At 45.9% G+C, this 15942-nt stretch overlaps 1 protein-coding gene across 1 annotated transcript in view; it reads left to right on the top strand.

Moving 5' to 3' along the window:
- The window catches only part of LOC310667182 (anaphase-promoting complex subunit 5-like), a 16894-nt gene continuing 952 nt past the window's right edge, over positions 1–15942 (top strand). The window contains exons 1-13 of the mRNA XM_083418901.1: positions 1–329; positions 1059–1138; positions 4166–4275; positions 5257–5452; positions 7010–7076; positions 7664–7765; positions 8324–8514; positions 9829–9910; positions 10780–10869; positions 11259–11440; positions 12427–12562; positions 14400–14474; positions 15458–15579. Of these exons, the coding sequence (XP_083275027.1) occupies positions 126–329; positions 1059–1138; positions 4166–4275; positions 5257–5452; positions 7010–7076; positions 7664–7765; positions 8324–8514; positions 9829–9910; positions 10780–10869; positions 11259–11440; positions 12427–12562; positions 14400–14474; positions 15458–15579 (1637 nt within the window). The 5' untranslated portion in view covers positions 1–125. The remainder of the gene's footprint in view (positions 330–1058; positions 1139–4165; positions 4276–5256; positions 5453–7009; positions 7077–7663; positions 7766–8323; positions 8515–9828; positions 9911–10779; positions 10870–11258; positions 11441–12426; positions 12563–14399; positions 14475–15457; positions 15580–15942) is intronic.

Here is a 15942-nt window from a genome sequence, read left to right as displayed (position 1 = left end):
CCCTGGGCTTTTGGCGCCGGGGCGTCTCGGGACGGAGGCGCGGTTGCCGGGGTGACGGCGGCGTTTGCGCAGCGCCCGTGCGTGCGTCGCTCGTCTGCGCCCGCCGCCGAGCCGGGAGCGGCGCTATGGCCAGCGTGCACGAGAGCCTGTACTTCAACCCCATGATGACCAACGGGGTGGTGCACGCCAACGTCTTCGGCACCAAGGACTGGGTCACTCCCTACAAGATGGCGCTGCTGGTGCTGATCGGCGAGCTGGGCCGGGCCGGGCCGCACCTCAGCCTGCTCGAGAGGCGGCGCCTCAACCGGCTGCTGCTGCCTCTGCTGCAGGTGGGGCAGGGCGGCGCCGGGAAGCGGGGCTCGGGGGGGCGCGGCCGACGGCAGCACTTGGGCGAGTGGCCACGCTGTCAGACGCGGGTTCAGCTCTGTCCCTCATGCACTTAATTCCTCTCTCTCCTCGCCGTTTATGATCCAACACACACCTACATACACGGGGGCATCAGATTCATGCCCGTGCAGACTGTCGTCGGCGAAAGCTTATGGTTTGTTATTTGTTTGCATTGATATGCCACCTTCATCTTCCAAGGAGCTCACGGTGGTGTGCATGGTTCTCTCTCCCTCACAACACCACTGTGAGGTAGGTTAGGTTTCACTAGAGGTGTCAGGGTTTTCCTTTGTTTAGCTCTGACAGTGCTCTTCTGTTCTTACGTTTTCTGGCCCCTCTTCACTGGAGATACAGTGAATGGGCATTGGGAGTAGGACTGCCTTTGATGGCAGTGCTAGAATGACCAGGTGAAGAAGACAGGGCTGCTGCACCTTCATAGCTGCAAGGAAGGTGGAGTTTCAGTAGGGTTCTTTGGATGCATAGGGAGCTATTCGTTATTTTTCTTTCCTTCATTACCCAGCTTGGGAATTCTTGTAGTGCAAATGCAACAAGCAAAGTTGGGCACATTCTTTCCTGTAGTAGTATAGATGGCTATAGATATGGTACAGTTTACTTTTGTATTCATTTAGAAATTACTGTTAACTATTTTGTGTTTTTCCATGTGCTTTATTTAGGGACCTGATATGACACTGTCTCGCTTGATTAAGGCTATTGAAGAATGCTGCCCACACTTAGCGAGTTCTGTTCAAATAAGGTGAGTCCATTTGTTCTTTCCATAAGCATAACTGAGATGAGAGTTCTTAATCTTAACTCTGAATACTTTTCAAGCAGAATTAAACACGTATGTAGTTAAGGCCATGATAAATTTACATAGTAGTAGGTTTAGTGACTTTTGATCTGAAGTTCACATTGTCTAAGTAACCTGGAACAGAGTAATGTTGCTGCTTAAACAAGTGGGCAAAGCAAAGGGCAGTGCAGAATGTTCTGGTTCAATATGCAGTAAGCCAACAAAGCCATTTTCCAGGAAACTCTATTCTATCAATTCCCCAGCCCAGTTCTCCTGTCTTTCCCTCTCTCCCTGCCCTTAATAGTCAATATTGCATGGCCACTCAGCATGCTCAAACCTCATTGGACTGCTTTTTAGTCCCCCCCCCCCACTTTAGGGTTCCCCCCTCCCACCCCCATCACGTGCAGGTGTACTTCTGCAAACCATGGGTGTGAGGGGTTTCCCCAAGTTTGATGATGCCTCTTCTTCCAGGGGTCTGCTTGAGTGTACAGTGGTACCTCGGGTTACAAATACTTCGGGTTACAAACACTTAGGGTTACATACTCTGCTGACCCTTGAAGTAGTATCTCGGATTGCAAACCTTGCCCCAGGGTGAGAACGGAAATTGCACGCTGGCGGCAGTGGGAGGCCCCATTAGCAAAAGCTTGCCTCAGGTTAAGAACGGTTTCAGGTTAAGAATGGACCTCTGGAATGAATTAAATTCGTAACCCGAGGTACCACTGTAGTTCTTTCTTCAGAGTGTCCAAGTCTCCCTCTCCCTTTTCTAGTTCATTTCGTTCAGGAGTCAGTCCTAAATCCCAGCAAGTCAGATCTTAGAGCTGCCTAAGGGTTCCAGGGGAGGCTCTCCTCCAACAGGGGGCAGGTTTATTCTGCCGCAGTACTCTTGGCAGGCTGAAATTGAGGGCTTCTATGCTTCTCCAGGTGTTTGGCGGGGCGGGGGGGGGGGGGGAGAGAATCTGTCTAGGCCCAGCCTGAAGAAAGCTTCCAGTGGGGAAGCAAGAACCATATCCAATCTCTATAGAAGCGCCTTGTTTAGGCATCCAACCTATTCCCTCCTCTGGATGTTCATCCTTTTCTCTAAGGCTTTTTATACCCCCCCCCCCCCACAACTTCATTCTGGGATCCCTCTCTTCCACCAAACAGATAATGGAAAGTGCTCCTACCTCCTTCCACAGCTGGAGTCTCCAGACAATGTCTAGTTGTGGTCTCCTCAGGAGTCATTGCCTGTTGGTGTGGAGTAAGGACTACTTAAAGGGCCAAGGGCCAAAAACACCTGGCAAGCCCTGACAGCCCGCCACTTTCTCAGGCTGTCCCACTTGAATGAATAGGTCTCTGCCATATGTATTAATTTTGTATTGTATTTAAAGTACGGTCATACCTCGGGTTACAGACGCTTCAGGTTGTGTTTTTTCGGGTTACGGACCTGCCGAAACCCGGAAGTACTGGAACAGGTTACTTCCGGGTTTCAGGGGTTGCACATGCGCAGAAGCGCTGAATCGCAACCAGCGCATGCGCAGACGCAACGCTGTGGGTTGCGAACGTGCATCCCGTACGGATCACGTTCGCAACCCAAGCATCCACTGTAATCTGTTGTTTTTAACTGTTTTTATTATATTTTCTACATTGAACTGGGACATTTTTAGAAGGCCATTAATACACAACAATAAATATTAATTAACACAAGAATGGTACTGCTTTGGCTACATCAGAATAGGCACTTGGAATTTAGAACTCAAAAGCACAAAGTGCAAGTAGGTAAATAGGTACTGCTCCAGCAGGAAGGTAAACAGCGTTTCCGTGCGCTGCTCTGGTTCGCCAGAAGCGGCTTAGTCCTGCTGGCCACATGACCCGGAAGCTGTACACCGGCTCCCTCGGCCAGTAAAGCGAGATGAGCGCCGCAACCCCAGAGTCGTCCGCAACTGGACCTGATGGTCAGGGGTCCCCTTTACCTTTACCTATGAATATGTATGATGGGTTTAGCTCACTCTAGATTTGCTTATATCCTGTTCTTTAAAAATTTGAAGCAGATGCATTTGTTTATATAGGACTTTGTATAACCTTTATAGAACAGCCTTATGGGAGGGGAGTCACACACATATGTTCCAGCTGAAATCTCCCTCCCCCAGAATGATCTCCCCTTGGGCAAATGAAAATAAGGATTAGAACATTGACTTATAAAATTTATTTTGGCCACTGTTGGGAGAAAATGACATATTGTTGAGGAGCTAAATAGCTACTCTGAGGGTCCTGTTGGGCACACGGTCTGTGGGATGGTCTTGGGAAAACAGACATCTCTGCCCTCATGTCATATCACAAATTGCTTTGGAAGTCACTTTCAGAATACTGTTTAAAAAGTTCTAATAATAGAGTTAATTGTGTAGTTCTTTGGATCCTGGCTACAGATTTGTATAACATCTAGTTTTGTTTTGTTTTGTTTTAAAAAAAAACAAACCTAAAGCTCTCTTTGCAAATGCTTGCTTGTAGAGTTTTAAGGTGTGGAGAACATGTCTACCTATAAATCCCCAAAAAACGAACAGAGTAGCATGATGTAATGGTGTCATTTCTAGTATTTTAGTATCCTCGTCAAAGTGCTCTGTATACACAGAAAATTATACAGATTGTTGAGCTGGTAATTTTTAACCGAGTCTGTTTCTGGCCCTGTTCTTTGGCACATAATTCTTAAAATAATAATAATAATAATAATGAAATTCCAGATTGATCTAATTTTAATGCCACTTTCTAAATGAATGCTGCCCCCTGCCCCTTTCCCCACACTATTTTTTGGGGAGAGGACAATAGATTGGTGGACTATCATATGGTTTGCATGCAGAAGGTCCCAGGTTCAGTCCAGGACATCTAAACTGAGATGATCAGGTGGCAAGTGATGGGAAGGGCCTGTGCCTGAGACTCCTGGAGAGCTTCAGCCAATGTGAGTAGGCAGAACTGGGCTGGATGGACATGATCTGACTCTCTGTGTGGTGGTATCACTTGCAGAATAAAGCTAATGGCAGGAGGGGAGTTGAAAGATATGGAACAGTTCTTTGATGATCTTTCGGAGGCATTCAGTGGAACAGAACCAGAAGTTCACAAAACCAGTGTTGTAGGTATTGTATCATTTATTATATAAAAACCTTGGGGAGCCTCTCTTTATCCTTAGGGGCTACCAGAGTCCTGGGCCCACAGTGCTCACCTCTTCTTCCTGGGCAGGGGAAAGAAAGCAGGGCTTCTCTCACTTTCCTCCTATTTTCAAGGTAAAGCTGTTTCTAACATTACAAAGAGTCATATATGTATCTTATCACATCTGATGATATTTTGCACTGATAAGATTTTTAAAACTCCAGCAAGCTGCAGTTTCCCAATACCTGCATGTTGCACAAAACATGGTTTTAATTAGTGACTTCAGTGTGCCAATTTTTGTCGGGTGAGAAGCAGCCTTTCATTTATGTTTTCACTAGTGGAGACCATGGAGGAAACTGTGTGTGAGGGAGAAAGAGGAAAAAGAAGCCTTTTGGTTTGAGATGAGGAGGTCTGAGAATTCTTTACTGTCTTAGGGAAACTCTTCTATAAAAGGAGTGGCTAGCAGAGAGGTCAGAAAGGAATGGGTGAGTTTATACATTTGCTGAAAGTCTGTGGGCGTAAAGGAAAACTGGAGAGCAAAGAATTCAGTTCTCTCTGAGTTGAGTCTGTACTAGTTTCTGATCCTTACGCCTGTGAAGATATACAGAAAAGTGGATGGGAAATGTTAGTTAAAATCTCAGAAGCCAGTGGTATGGTTGAATATGGTTTCTAGTGATTGGAGTTGCATGTTAAGTGAGCCACCGAGCTCCTAAGCACTATTCATGACCAGAACAAGCTATGCAAAACAAAGTGGATTTGCTTTGCTTAAGTTGCAGCATTCATCCAGAGTGCAAGATTAGAGTTTATTTGGGCATGTGATTAAAAAATTTTTTAGCATGGAGTATGCTTATCTTGGTTATAAGGACTGGTTCCCCATAGTGGTGTTATGTGGGTACTGCAGGATTTGATGGAGATCAAGACATCTTAATACACTCCAAGAAATAGATCCCTCCCCCCTCTCTCTGTAGGCTTGTTCCTGCGCCACATGATCCTGGCGTACAACAAGCTCTCATTCAGCCAAGTGTACAAGCTTTACACGGCTCTTCAGCAGTACTTCCAAAATGATGAGAAGAAAAGCGGAGGAGACGAGACTGAGATGGAACTGACCCACTGTGGGGAGCTGGAAGGGAAGATGGAGAAAGATGAATTTGATGGGCCTCTCAGGTAAGCTTCTAAGATTTGTTCCTAAAACTTGTCTCTGCCCTGCTTTGATACATAAACCCTTCCAGCAGCTTTTGTCAGCTTGGTGTCCTCCCAGTTCTCATCAGCTGCTGCCAGCAGAGCCATATGAATCATAGGACTGTAGAGTTGAAAGGGATTCTGAGGGTCATCTAGTCCAACTGCCTGCAGTGCAGGAATTTCAACTAAATCATACATGACAAATGGCCACCCAATCCCTGCTTTCAGATTTCCAAGGAAGGAGAGTCCGCCACCTCTCATGGGAGTCTGTTCCACTGTCAAACAGCTCTTACTGTCAGAGAGTTCTTCCTGGTGTTTAGTTGGAATCTTCTTTCTTGTAACTTGTTTGGGTCGTACCCTCCAGAGCTGAGGAAAACAAGTTTGCTGCATCCTCCATCTGATAGCCCTTTAGATATTTGAAGATGGATATCATATCTCATCTCACACTTAGACTAAACATACCCAATTCCTTCAACTGTTCCTCATTAGGCTTGGTTTCCAGACCCTTGATCACCTTGGTTGCCCTCCTCTGCACATATTGTAGCTTGTCCATATGCTTCTTAAATTGTGGCGCCCAGAACTGGACACAGTACTCCAGCTGTGGTCTGACCAAGGGAAAATAGAGCAGGACTATAATTTCCCTTGATTAGAACGTTAGACTTGACTTCAGTTAATGCAGCCTAGAATAGCATTAGCCCTTTTTGCTGCTGCATCACACTGTTGACTCACGTGAAGCTTGTGGTCTACTAAGACCCCTAGATCCTTTTCACAGGTACTACCGGTAGGCCAGATATCACCCATCTTATATTTGTGCAGCTGGTTCTTCCTGCCCAAGTGTAGAACTTTACATTGTCCCAATTGAAACGCATTTTGTTAGTTTGGGCTGAGTTCTCCAATCTGCTAAGGCCATCTTGAATCCCAATTCTGTCTTCTGTGGCATTAGCTATCCCTCCCAGCTTTGTGTTATCTGCACATTTGATGAGCATCCCTTCAATTCCTTCAAAGTTGTTTATAAGGATATTGGACAGCAACAGGCCCAGGACAGAACCCTGCGGCACCTCACTTGTCCCTTTTTTCCAAGATAATGAGGAACCATTAATTGGCACAGCAAATCCATCCAGAATCTAGAGAAAAGGTCTCTCCCACCATCTGTGACTAGATCCTTCTAACAGAAAATGCCAGGAATTGAATGTAGGATCTTCCTCATGCAACATGTGCTGTATCTCTGAGCTCATTTTCCACCTCCTCCCACTCCTTAAGGCACATTATCTCAATCTTTTTTACAACAACCCTGGGAAGACATGGAGGTTGTCAATATTACACCCATATTGCAAATGAAGAGCTGAAAATGAGTGAGTGAGTGGTTCTGGCCAGAAGTAGTGTTTGACCCCCAGGACTTCTTCATTTATGATTCAATAGGCTGAGCATATGGAAAAGCCATTTCAGCCTCTTTGGTAGCCTTGGGGTAAGGTAGTCTTGTAATTATTAGCAGGCCTAGAATTCTGAAGGAATTTCACAGTGGGTCTTTTGCTCTGTCTCAAGGGAGGAAGAAATATCTTGCAATGGCCCACTGTCACAGAAGCAAGCAGAATACTTCCTCTCTCAACAGGTATGTTAATAGTTATTCTTAAACCTGCCCATCGGGTGAGCTAAAGGTGTGGATTCTGGGAGAGGGGGCTTTTCCATGGTGGCACCTGGTTATCCCCAGACACATTTGCATGCTCCATTCTTAGTGTCTTTAAAATGCCATCTGAGGTCTGTCCTGTTTCCTCACACCCTAATACCTATTCACTCTGTTGGAGTTCTGAAACGGTTTTTAAAGTAAAATATATTGTTGATGTGATTGAAAATTTCAAAGGGCTTTGGATCCCAGCCTTTGAGTTCAGTTGCATTGACATCTGGATGCTAGAATGAAAGATATGTTTGAGAGTCATTCTTGCTTTAATCCCTTAAACCTGCTTTTCATCTCTTGTAATCAAATTAGCAAGAGCCTCTCTTTTGAGTGTAGCCTAACGAAGCTTTGGCTAAATCTCTCCATGGCAATTTGTAAACATGCTGTCAACCACCTTTTTCTTCCTGCTATGGAAGGGATTCTGTTGCTGTGGTGATAATAAAATTAAATGGTTTTTAATCCCAGCAAATTCATGCTTGTCTTTGTCTGCTTGCTCAAGTGACAGGTTTTTAATTTAATTCCAGGCATCTTTACTGAAAAATGATGAGACCAAAGCTCTCTCTCCAGCATCTTTGCAAAAGGAGTTGAACAGCTTGTTAAAATTTAACCCAGATTTTGCTGAAGCGGTAAGTTTGGTTTGGTTTCCCCCCACCTAGTCAGTCTGGTGTAATCTGTACTGTAGCACACTCAGCAGTTTGGTGTTGGTAGCACTGGTAACAGTTTTAGTGACATCTCTGACCATCATTGCCTGAGCTAGTATGTCCTGGGCAGGTCAGGCAGCAGAGCTGTCGTTGGTTGAGGTGCCTTGTTTCTAAAGGAGGGCATACAGAAAAGAAGAATGTGTCAACAAATTAGCAGCTAGGAAAGGTAGGGCACCTGGGAAAGCAGTGGGAATTGGTACAGAATGCTGAAAGAAGGAGGGGGTGGGAAATTGAGAAAGAGGGAATGGGCAGGAAAAAGAGGAGCACATGGTTGGGGACCGCAGTGATAAGGAAAGTGGAAAGTACTGTGGTTTGAAATTAGCCCACCAGATTCTTGGCCTCATGGCCCCTAGATTTATCATTGGGTGACCTCGCAACCTTTCACCAAATTACTGTGCGCTAAATCTGTGTTCAGTGTGGCCATTGCAGTTGCCTCTGATCACTCACAAGCTGATCACTGTTTGCTGCTGTTTTCACTTCCAGCATTATTTAAGCTACTTGAACGGCCTTCGGGTCCAAGATGTCTTCAGTTCAACACACAGTCTCCTTCACTACTTTGACCGCTTGATTCTCACCGGCGCAGAAAGCAAAAGCAACGGCGATGAAGGCTGCGGGCGGAGCCTGAGATATGCAGCTCTCAACTTGGCTGCGCTGCACTGCCGCTTTGGTCACTAGTGAGTTGCTTCGTGTTCCTCCTGCTGCACAAATTGGCATGAGACCTTCTTCCCCCATCTGCCACATTGCTGCTTTCCCTCTGAGAGATCTCATGTGAACTCAAGATGGTCCCACAAGATCTCTCGAGGGCATCTCAGAGCCCCTTTGCTGAGTGGCACTTGCCTGGTAAGCAAGGCGGAGCACTTAAAAGCTCTCTGCCTTTTTGGGGGAGGGGAAGAAGGCCCTCTCAGCATGCCACCTTCAGAAGGTAAGGATGTTTGCACAAGGGGGTTCCGGGAAGGTCAGGTATGCAATATGGTAATCTCTTTTACAATTCCCTTCCTTATCGGTAATGGTAACTGCAAACAAATAAAACAAAATCAGCTAAAAATTGTAGTGATAAGATGATGGTAAAGAATAGAATAGTAATAGGAAATTGGAAAGAAAATCATCACCAGCATTTTAATGGAGGGAAACACGAATAACAGGATTTGTTCAGTGAAGTCAGCCTTTGAGTGGGCCCATTGAATGTATAGACTTTGACTTTACTCCTTTGATTTCTGTGGGTCCACAGTGAGCATGGCCTAGCTGGATACAACCCAGACTCACTGAGTTTCATTCAATAATATCAAAAAAATTGATATGAAATGGGGTTATACAAATAAACAGCAACTGACGGGATTGCTCTGATTAAGGAAGTGTCCTGAACTTTGTCATTCCAGTAATGGATGAAATGTTTTTAACACAAATGAAGTGGTTATCTTGCTCACTTGTTATTTTCCTTGCTGTGCTGAAAATGAATCAACTGAGACTGAACGTTTCTCTAAACACGATGCACAACTCACCCCCTGAGCCCCCCAGGAAGACTTGAGAGCCAGCCACTTTTTCAATGAGCCAAGGAGGGAGAAGGGGGGACCTTAGTTTGCCAGTGGGGGAAGAGGGATTGTCTTCTCTCTCTTTATGATGATCTCCACACAGACATATCCAGCCGGTCCCTTGGCCTATTTTCCTAGCTGCTGTTGCTACCACAGCAGCTTCTGCCTTCCGGAGCTGACCCCTTGCACTGTGGTTGCATTTCCGTGCAAAGGTCCCAGAGTGTACTGTGGATCAGAAGTGCTCCCCCCCCCCCCCAGCTCTTAGCACCAAGATTCTACTTATTGCTAACCCTGAAGTCCACTGGGAATCAACAATGGGATATGATCTTTTTGGCCCCTGGCGGTTCCAGGCCCTGCTTCTACCAAATCCCTGGGTTTTTCCACCTCCCTGCCATCTCATTGTTAGATGAGTCTGCATGAAGAGTTTCTTGGCTACCTCTGTGTTTCCTTTCATTGTAGCCAGCAGGCTGAGCTCGCCCTTCAGGAAGCAATCCGGATCGCTCAGGAGTCCAATGACCACGTCTGCCTGCAGCATTGCCTGGTAAGATGATGGAAGCTTTCAGCTGGTGTGACAGAACTGTTGCTCACTTCCTTTCCATTACTGGTGCCTTCACAGATGCTGTTCCTATTTGCCATAAACCCTGAGGATCAGACAGGCTGCAGGTCTACACAAATCTTGGCTGGTTTTACTAAACGGCTTAAAATTGTGATCTGTTGTTTCCATCCAGCCCATGTTTCATCTAGTTTAAAAAAGGAAACGAAGAAAACAATTGACTTGTTAGGTTTTAAAAGCTGATTCTTTGCCTCCAGCTGGCTCTGACCGTAACAAGTATGGCTGTGTAAAAGCATTCTTTTGCTCAATCTGTATTCCTTAACCATTTGAACCCTGCACTGGGAGCTTAAACGCCTATAGGAGTTTAAACTCTGTTCTCAAATCTTCACTGGCAAATGCCTTGGTTTTATAGGTTTTCCTTCCCGTTTAATGGCACCAATCAGAGAGAGAAGATGCCTGCCTCAATGGCAGAATAAAAACTTTAAAGCTGTGAAACATCAGAAGCAGCATCAACCACTGTCAAAACCTATGACCATAACTTTGTGGGTCCCATTGATTTGTGGTCCACTGGCATCCATTCTTAATGTGAGGCTCACTTTTGGCATGCTTGACTCCTGAAAGGTAGTTTGCAGGCATCTATAAAAGAGGAGAATCTACTGCTCCTCTATTGTCTCTGTGGACCAGCCTTCCCCTACCAGGTGTCCTCCTAATGTTTTGGACTATATCTCCCATCAGCCCCAGCCAGCACATGCTGTACTCCTAAGCATCTAGAAGGTACCAAGTTATGGAAGACTGATTTAAACTATTATGCAACAGTGTTGTTCATTCATCCCCCCCCTTAACTCTTCACTTTCCAGAGCTGGCTGTACATCTTGGAGCAGAAACGGTCAGACAGCTGTGTGCTCTTGGAGCACTCTGTGAAGAAAGCCGTCTATTTCGGATTGCCAGTATGTCTCTCCCACTCTTATTTATCCATTCCTTTGTCATTATAACCGTTTTACACAGCCCTTGAATTAAATGTGTTAAGGGCTGTTAGCAATAAGCAAAACTGCAGTTTTTACAACTGTAAAGGGCATTCACAGCAGATTTCCCTTTTTTAAAAATACATTGGACACACCCAAAAGCACCCTGTTCCCAGTTGCTCCCCCAAACACACCTTGGAGATGCCAGCGACTAAACCTGGGACTTCCTGCAGGAACTCTGCCGCTGAGCTGTATCCCTTCTCCAAACTCTGGCCCTGCGAGCTTGACTCTTGTTGTTTGCTTGGGGCTCTCGTTGGCTAATTGCTTCCCTTTTCAAATTCTGTGACTTTATTTATTTTGTTCCTTTCTCCTAGTATTTAGCTTCCCTGGGGATCCAGTCCTTGGTTCAGCAAAGAGCTTTTGCGGGGAAGACTGCCAACAAACTAATGGGCGCCTTAAAGGACTCTGACCTCTTGCACTGGAAGCACAGCTTGTCCGAACTCATTGACATCAGCATTGCCCAGAAGACGGCCATTTGGAGACTGTACGGTCGCAGGTAGAGCAGACCCTTATCCATCCGCTTGCGCCTGCCTGCCTGCCTCGTGCCCTGATTCTGCAGGAATGGGGAAAGGCTGCTGAATGTGGTATTGGCCACAAACTTAGCCTTCCTGACAATCTCTGCTGTCAGTTAAAAACAAAAGTTTCTAAAATGGGTGGGTGCAAAAATAAAGATTCTAAAACCCTGGAAGCTTGTGGGCAACCATTCCTTCTATTTCCAGTGTTCAAGCTGTGAGTCCTGCTGCATATGTAACCATTGTGGCACCACTCATGCATGGAAAGATTGACCAGCAGGGTTGGCAGAACCCCATCAGCTGCAGAAGTACCAAAAATCTGAATATAGTTGGCAGCCCCAGAGGCTTCATCTGCTCCCTGTTGCATGATGTCTCCCTCTTGCCATAGGTCACACCAGGGCTGCACAGCAGGCCCACCTGCTCCAGGGGGGAAACAGCTTCATGTGGGAGAAGCCAAAAAACAGCTCAGTCCAACTTATTTTATTCAATATATGTACAACTTGACTTTGCCAGAAGAAGATCCTGTGAACCTACAGGGAAGTCCCAAAGAACTGAGCATGCTCAGTGGCGATGGAATGCTGACTAATTTGGCCTGGGTGGGTGGGATGGAGTATCCAAGAGCACTGAGCAGCACCCTCCCCCATGCTGCAACATTCTGTTGCAGATCTCACTTGTCTCTACTAAACTTCAGCAATTTGAGGGAATGCTGGAGAAGATCACCAGCTGTCAGAAGCAGGGATTCATCGCCCTGCAAAGTTTCTCTGATCCCCACAACCAGCAGAACTGAAATAAACTCTGCAAAAATAAAATAAAAAGGGAACATGCAATAATAATAATTAAAAAAAAAGTGCTGGCAAAGGATTTTATTTTATTTTTTACTGCAAAGTACATGAGATGCTTCTGCACATAGCCCGAGGTGCTGGGTCTATGGCTAGCATCCTTCAGCACTTAAATCTTCCTCTTGCCTTAGCACCATGGCCCTCCAGCAGGCCCAGATGTTGCTGAGCATGAACAGCCTGGAGGCCGTGAACGTGGGCGTGCAGCAGAACAACACCGAATCGTTTGCTGTGGTGCTGTGCCACCTGGCAGAACTACATGCGGAGCAGGTGTGTGGTGTGTGTGAGAGACTGCATGCTCTGGTTCCACGCAGTCATTTGCTCTATAACTGGCAGATCTTTTTCTTCCTGGAGGCTGGAGAGAGAGGTCACTCTTCCCCTGAAGCAGCACTTTGGTTCTAAAAGGCTCTGGGACGGCCTGGGAAGACCAAGGAGAAATTCAGCTTTTAAACGAGGAGAGCAAGTCTCTGGCTGTCTTTAGCCCTCGAAAGACACCCCTTTGCTGCTAGAGAGAGCTTTTGCTTCAGCTATTAACTCCTGGAAGAGAGAGAGGACAAGATGTGCCAAAGCCTCAGAGGCCTAGGAATTATCTGTCACCCCTGGGCTTCTCCTGACTGCTCATTTTTTTCCACCAGCCTTTTGCTGTTCTGTTAATATTGTTATTGCTTTGTTCTGTGTTTTTTAATACAGTGGATGCTCGGGTTGCGAACGTGATCTGTGTGGGAAGCACGTTTGTAACCCGCAGCACCACGTCTGCACACGCGTGGGTCGCGATTTGGCACTACTGCACATGCGCAAAGCACAATTTGGCACTTCTGCGCAAGCTCCAAAACCCGGAAGTAACCTGTTCCAGTACTTCTGGGTTTCGGCGCATTGCGCAACCCGAAATCACACAACTCGAAGCGTCTGTAACCCAAGGTATGATTGTATTACAATTTTAGTAAAAGTCTTGTTTTGATTTTAGTTGTGATGGCCTTGTAATCCACCCTAGGGTCATTTGGTGAATGGGGGCTGCTATAAGTATAGATAATGTAAGGTTGTCATATTTCAAAAAGTAAAAACCAGGACACCCCGAAAGTTGTTGAGCCCAAATGTTTTCGGGACATATGGTAGCCCTAAGCTAATGTCTAATAATATATATTCAGGTATCGTCTGAATCTGCTGCGAGCATGCTTGCTTGCCTCCATTGTCTGTCAGACTTCCAGGCCTTTTCAATCATCCCTAGGGCCCACCCCCTTCCCACCTCATCCAGTAGGGTTGCTTTTTCTCCTTGTGGCACTACTATCCCACCCACCAATCAATTCAGCTGTTGCACAGTCCATGCAGGACACCAGTGGATGGTGCCCACTTCCAAGATGTGGCTGGGTTCTCAGTTTCCCATTCTGGGAAACAGCAGCTGCCATCAGACCACCACCTTGGCATCAGCAAACACTTGCCCATTGTGGAGTCCCCTTGTCAAAGGAACTCTGTGGTTGGATACTCATGCAAGTGTTGTATGTTTGATAGCTTTCCATGACTGCCCAAGTATAGCCATGATGTGCTTTGGGGGTTCCACCTGAAAAAGTGAGTCTAATGAAGAATAGTTCCCTGGTCCCAGAAGGTTCTGCAGCTCCTGCTTGGGTAGAACCATTTTAAATTTTCCATTTCTGCATCTGACAAAGTAGGCCATACTATGGAAAGGGAAAAAACACCAAACCTGCTCTTAAAATCAGTTATTTGCTAATAATCTGCAAAAGGCTGCTGTTGTAATGGTGTGTTAATCAGTTATTTATTTTCAGGCTGTTTCATTCTGGGGCACTTTATATTATTTTTTATTTTTCTTGTAAATTGCTTTGTGTACAGTGGCAAAAAGGCAGGTTAGGAAATAAAAAAGAAATCAAATAAATAGTCAAGCACAGAGTCCAGTCAAAGGCAAGTTCTGTTAGGGCTCTTTCAGTTCTCACTTCTGTTGAAATCAATGTGACTTAAAAGCACTTAGCCTTAGCAGGATTGTTCCCCAAATCTTATATTTTTCTTGGAGTTCCTATAGACATCAAGGTTTCTATTTTGAGAACCAATTTCTTGAACATTTACTTCAGTCTTGTCTTTCTGTATATGTTTTTGTCAGGGCTATTTTACAGCAGCCTCTGAAATACTGAAGCACCTCAAAGAGAGATTTCCTCCCAACAGTCAGCATGCACAGGTGAGGCCCAGTGTTTGGACTGTAAGCTCCTTGGGAGCAGAGACTTTTTATGACATAGGGATGATGATGAAGAAGAAGAAGAAGCACTCTCAGCTTGCTTTGGGTAGCATTTCTGAACAGTGCTGTGTCCAGGATTTGGGGGGCCTTCTTAACCTCTTAAATTCTCATGCTTCACCTGAAGGAAGCTCTTTGCAGACTTGAGTGAGAATAGTTCTGGTTCCCACATCTCAAAAAAGCTAATGTACAGCTGGGGAAAGACAAACGGAAAAAGTGAAAAGTAAAACCCTACCCAAAATGTGACCAGGGATCCGGAGCTGCTCACCTGATGAAAAAAGGCTAACATGGTGCCTCTCTGATGCTGTTGGGCTCCCATCTCCCTCCAGCCCCTGCCAGCATGGCCAGCGCTCAGGGAAGGTGGGAGGTGCAATCCAGCAACATCTGGAGGAGCCACAGGTTCCTCTGCCCTGGTTTAGAGAGAAGGCGGCAAGTGATGCCATTATGCATGGTGTGGAGAAAGAAAAGTGATTCTCCTCCTCCTCTCCTTGCTCCTCCAAGGAAGGTGATTGGCATGAGATTCAGGGTGGGGTAAGAGGAAGTCCTTTTCCATGCAGCACATGGTTAAGCAAAGGACTTGGACGAAAGACTCCCTTCAGTAAAGGGACAGGGAGGGGACTGCAGGGATGAGTGAACTGGAAAAAGAGATGCCATCTGATCCAGGAATATCGGGAAGGATTTCCGGATGCATGGACGTGACACCACGCCATTCTGCTAAAGCAAGCAGCCCATCCTCTGGGTTCTGTCATGGGCATCTTGGCTACAGCACCCTTTGATTGGTGTCAGGCCAAAGAAAGCAGAACCTGAAATGTTAGTACCTCTGTAAAATACTATATGATGTTGGCATGTCATGTATTTATGAGCTGTGTGTGTAAGTAAGACTCCTGTCCTGTTTCTTTTTAACCTGATCCGGAAATGTTCTTGTCCAGCTATGGATGCTGTTTGAGCAGAAGATCCAGTTTGACAGAGCTATGAACGATGGCAAGTACCATGTTGCTGGCTCCCTGGTGGCTGGGATTACAGCCCTGAATAGCACCGAGGGGGTTTACAGGTAAGAGATCACACACCTGCAGGAACAAGGGCCTCTTCTGATGTCCCCTTGAAACGGGATTAGCATTAACGTGGGATTAAAATGCCTGTGGGAATAAGGCATTGTATTCCTCTTTCTTTCTTTCTACTTATGCTAGCTTTTGTTACACTGTAGAAAATAAATATATATATACACACACAAGACATTTTGTACATGCATTAGTAATGCTTTACCGCATGAGTTGGGAATATCCTCATTGGCCCTCAGCCATTGAGTGCATGGACTGCCAGTGCTGGATGTTTCACTCCCCATTGTACAGCCCTAAGAGCTTGGAAAAACTTGCTTCTTTTAAGAAGAGAGAGACACATAACTAGGATGCTTCCT

The sequence above is a fragment of the Podarcis tiliguerta genome, assembly GCF_965153285.1.
Source record: "Podarcis tiliguerta genome assembly, chromosome: 16".
NCBI lineage: Eukaryota > Metazoa > Chordata > Lepidosauria > Squamata > Lacertidae > Podarcis > Podarcis tiliguerta.
This window is presented reverse-complemented; position numbering and strand designations above follow the sequence as displayed.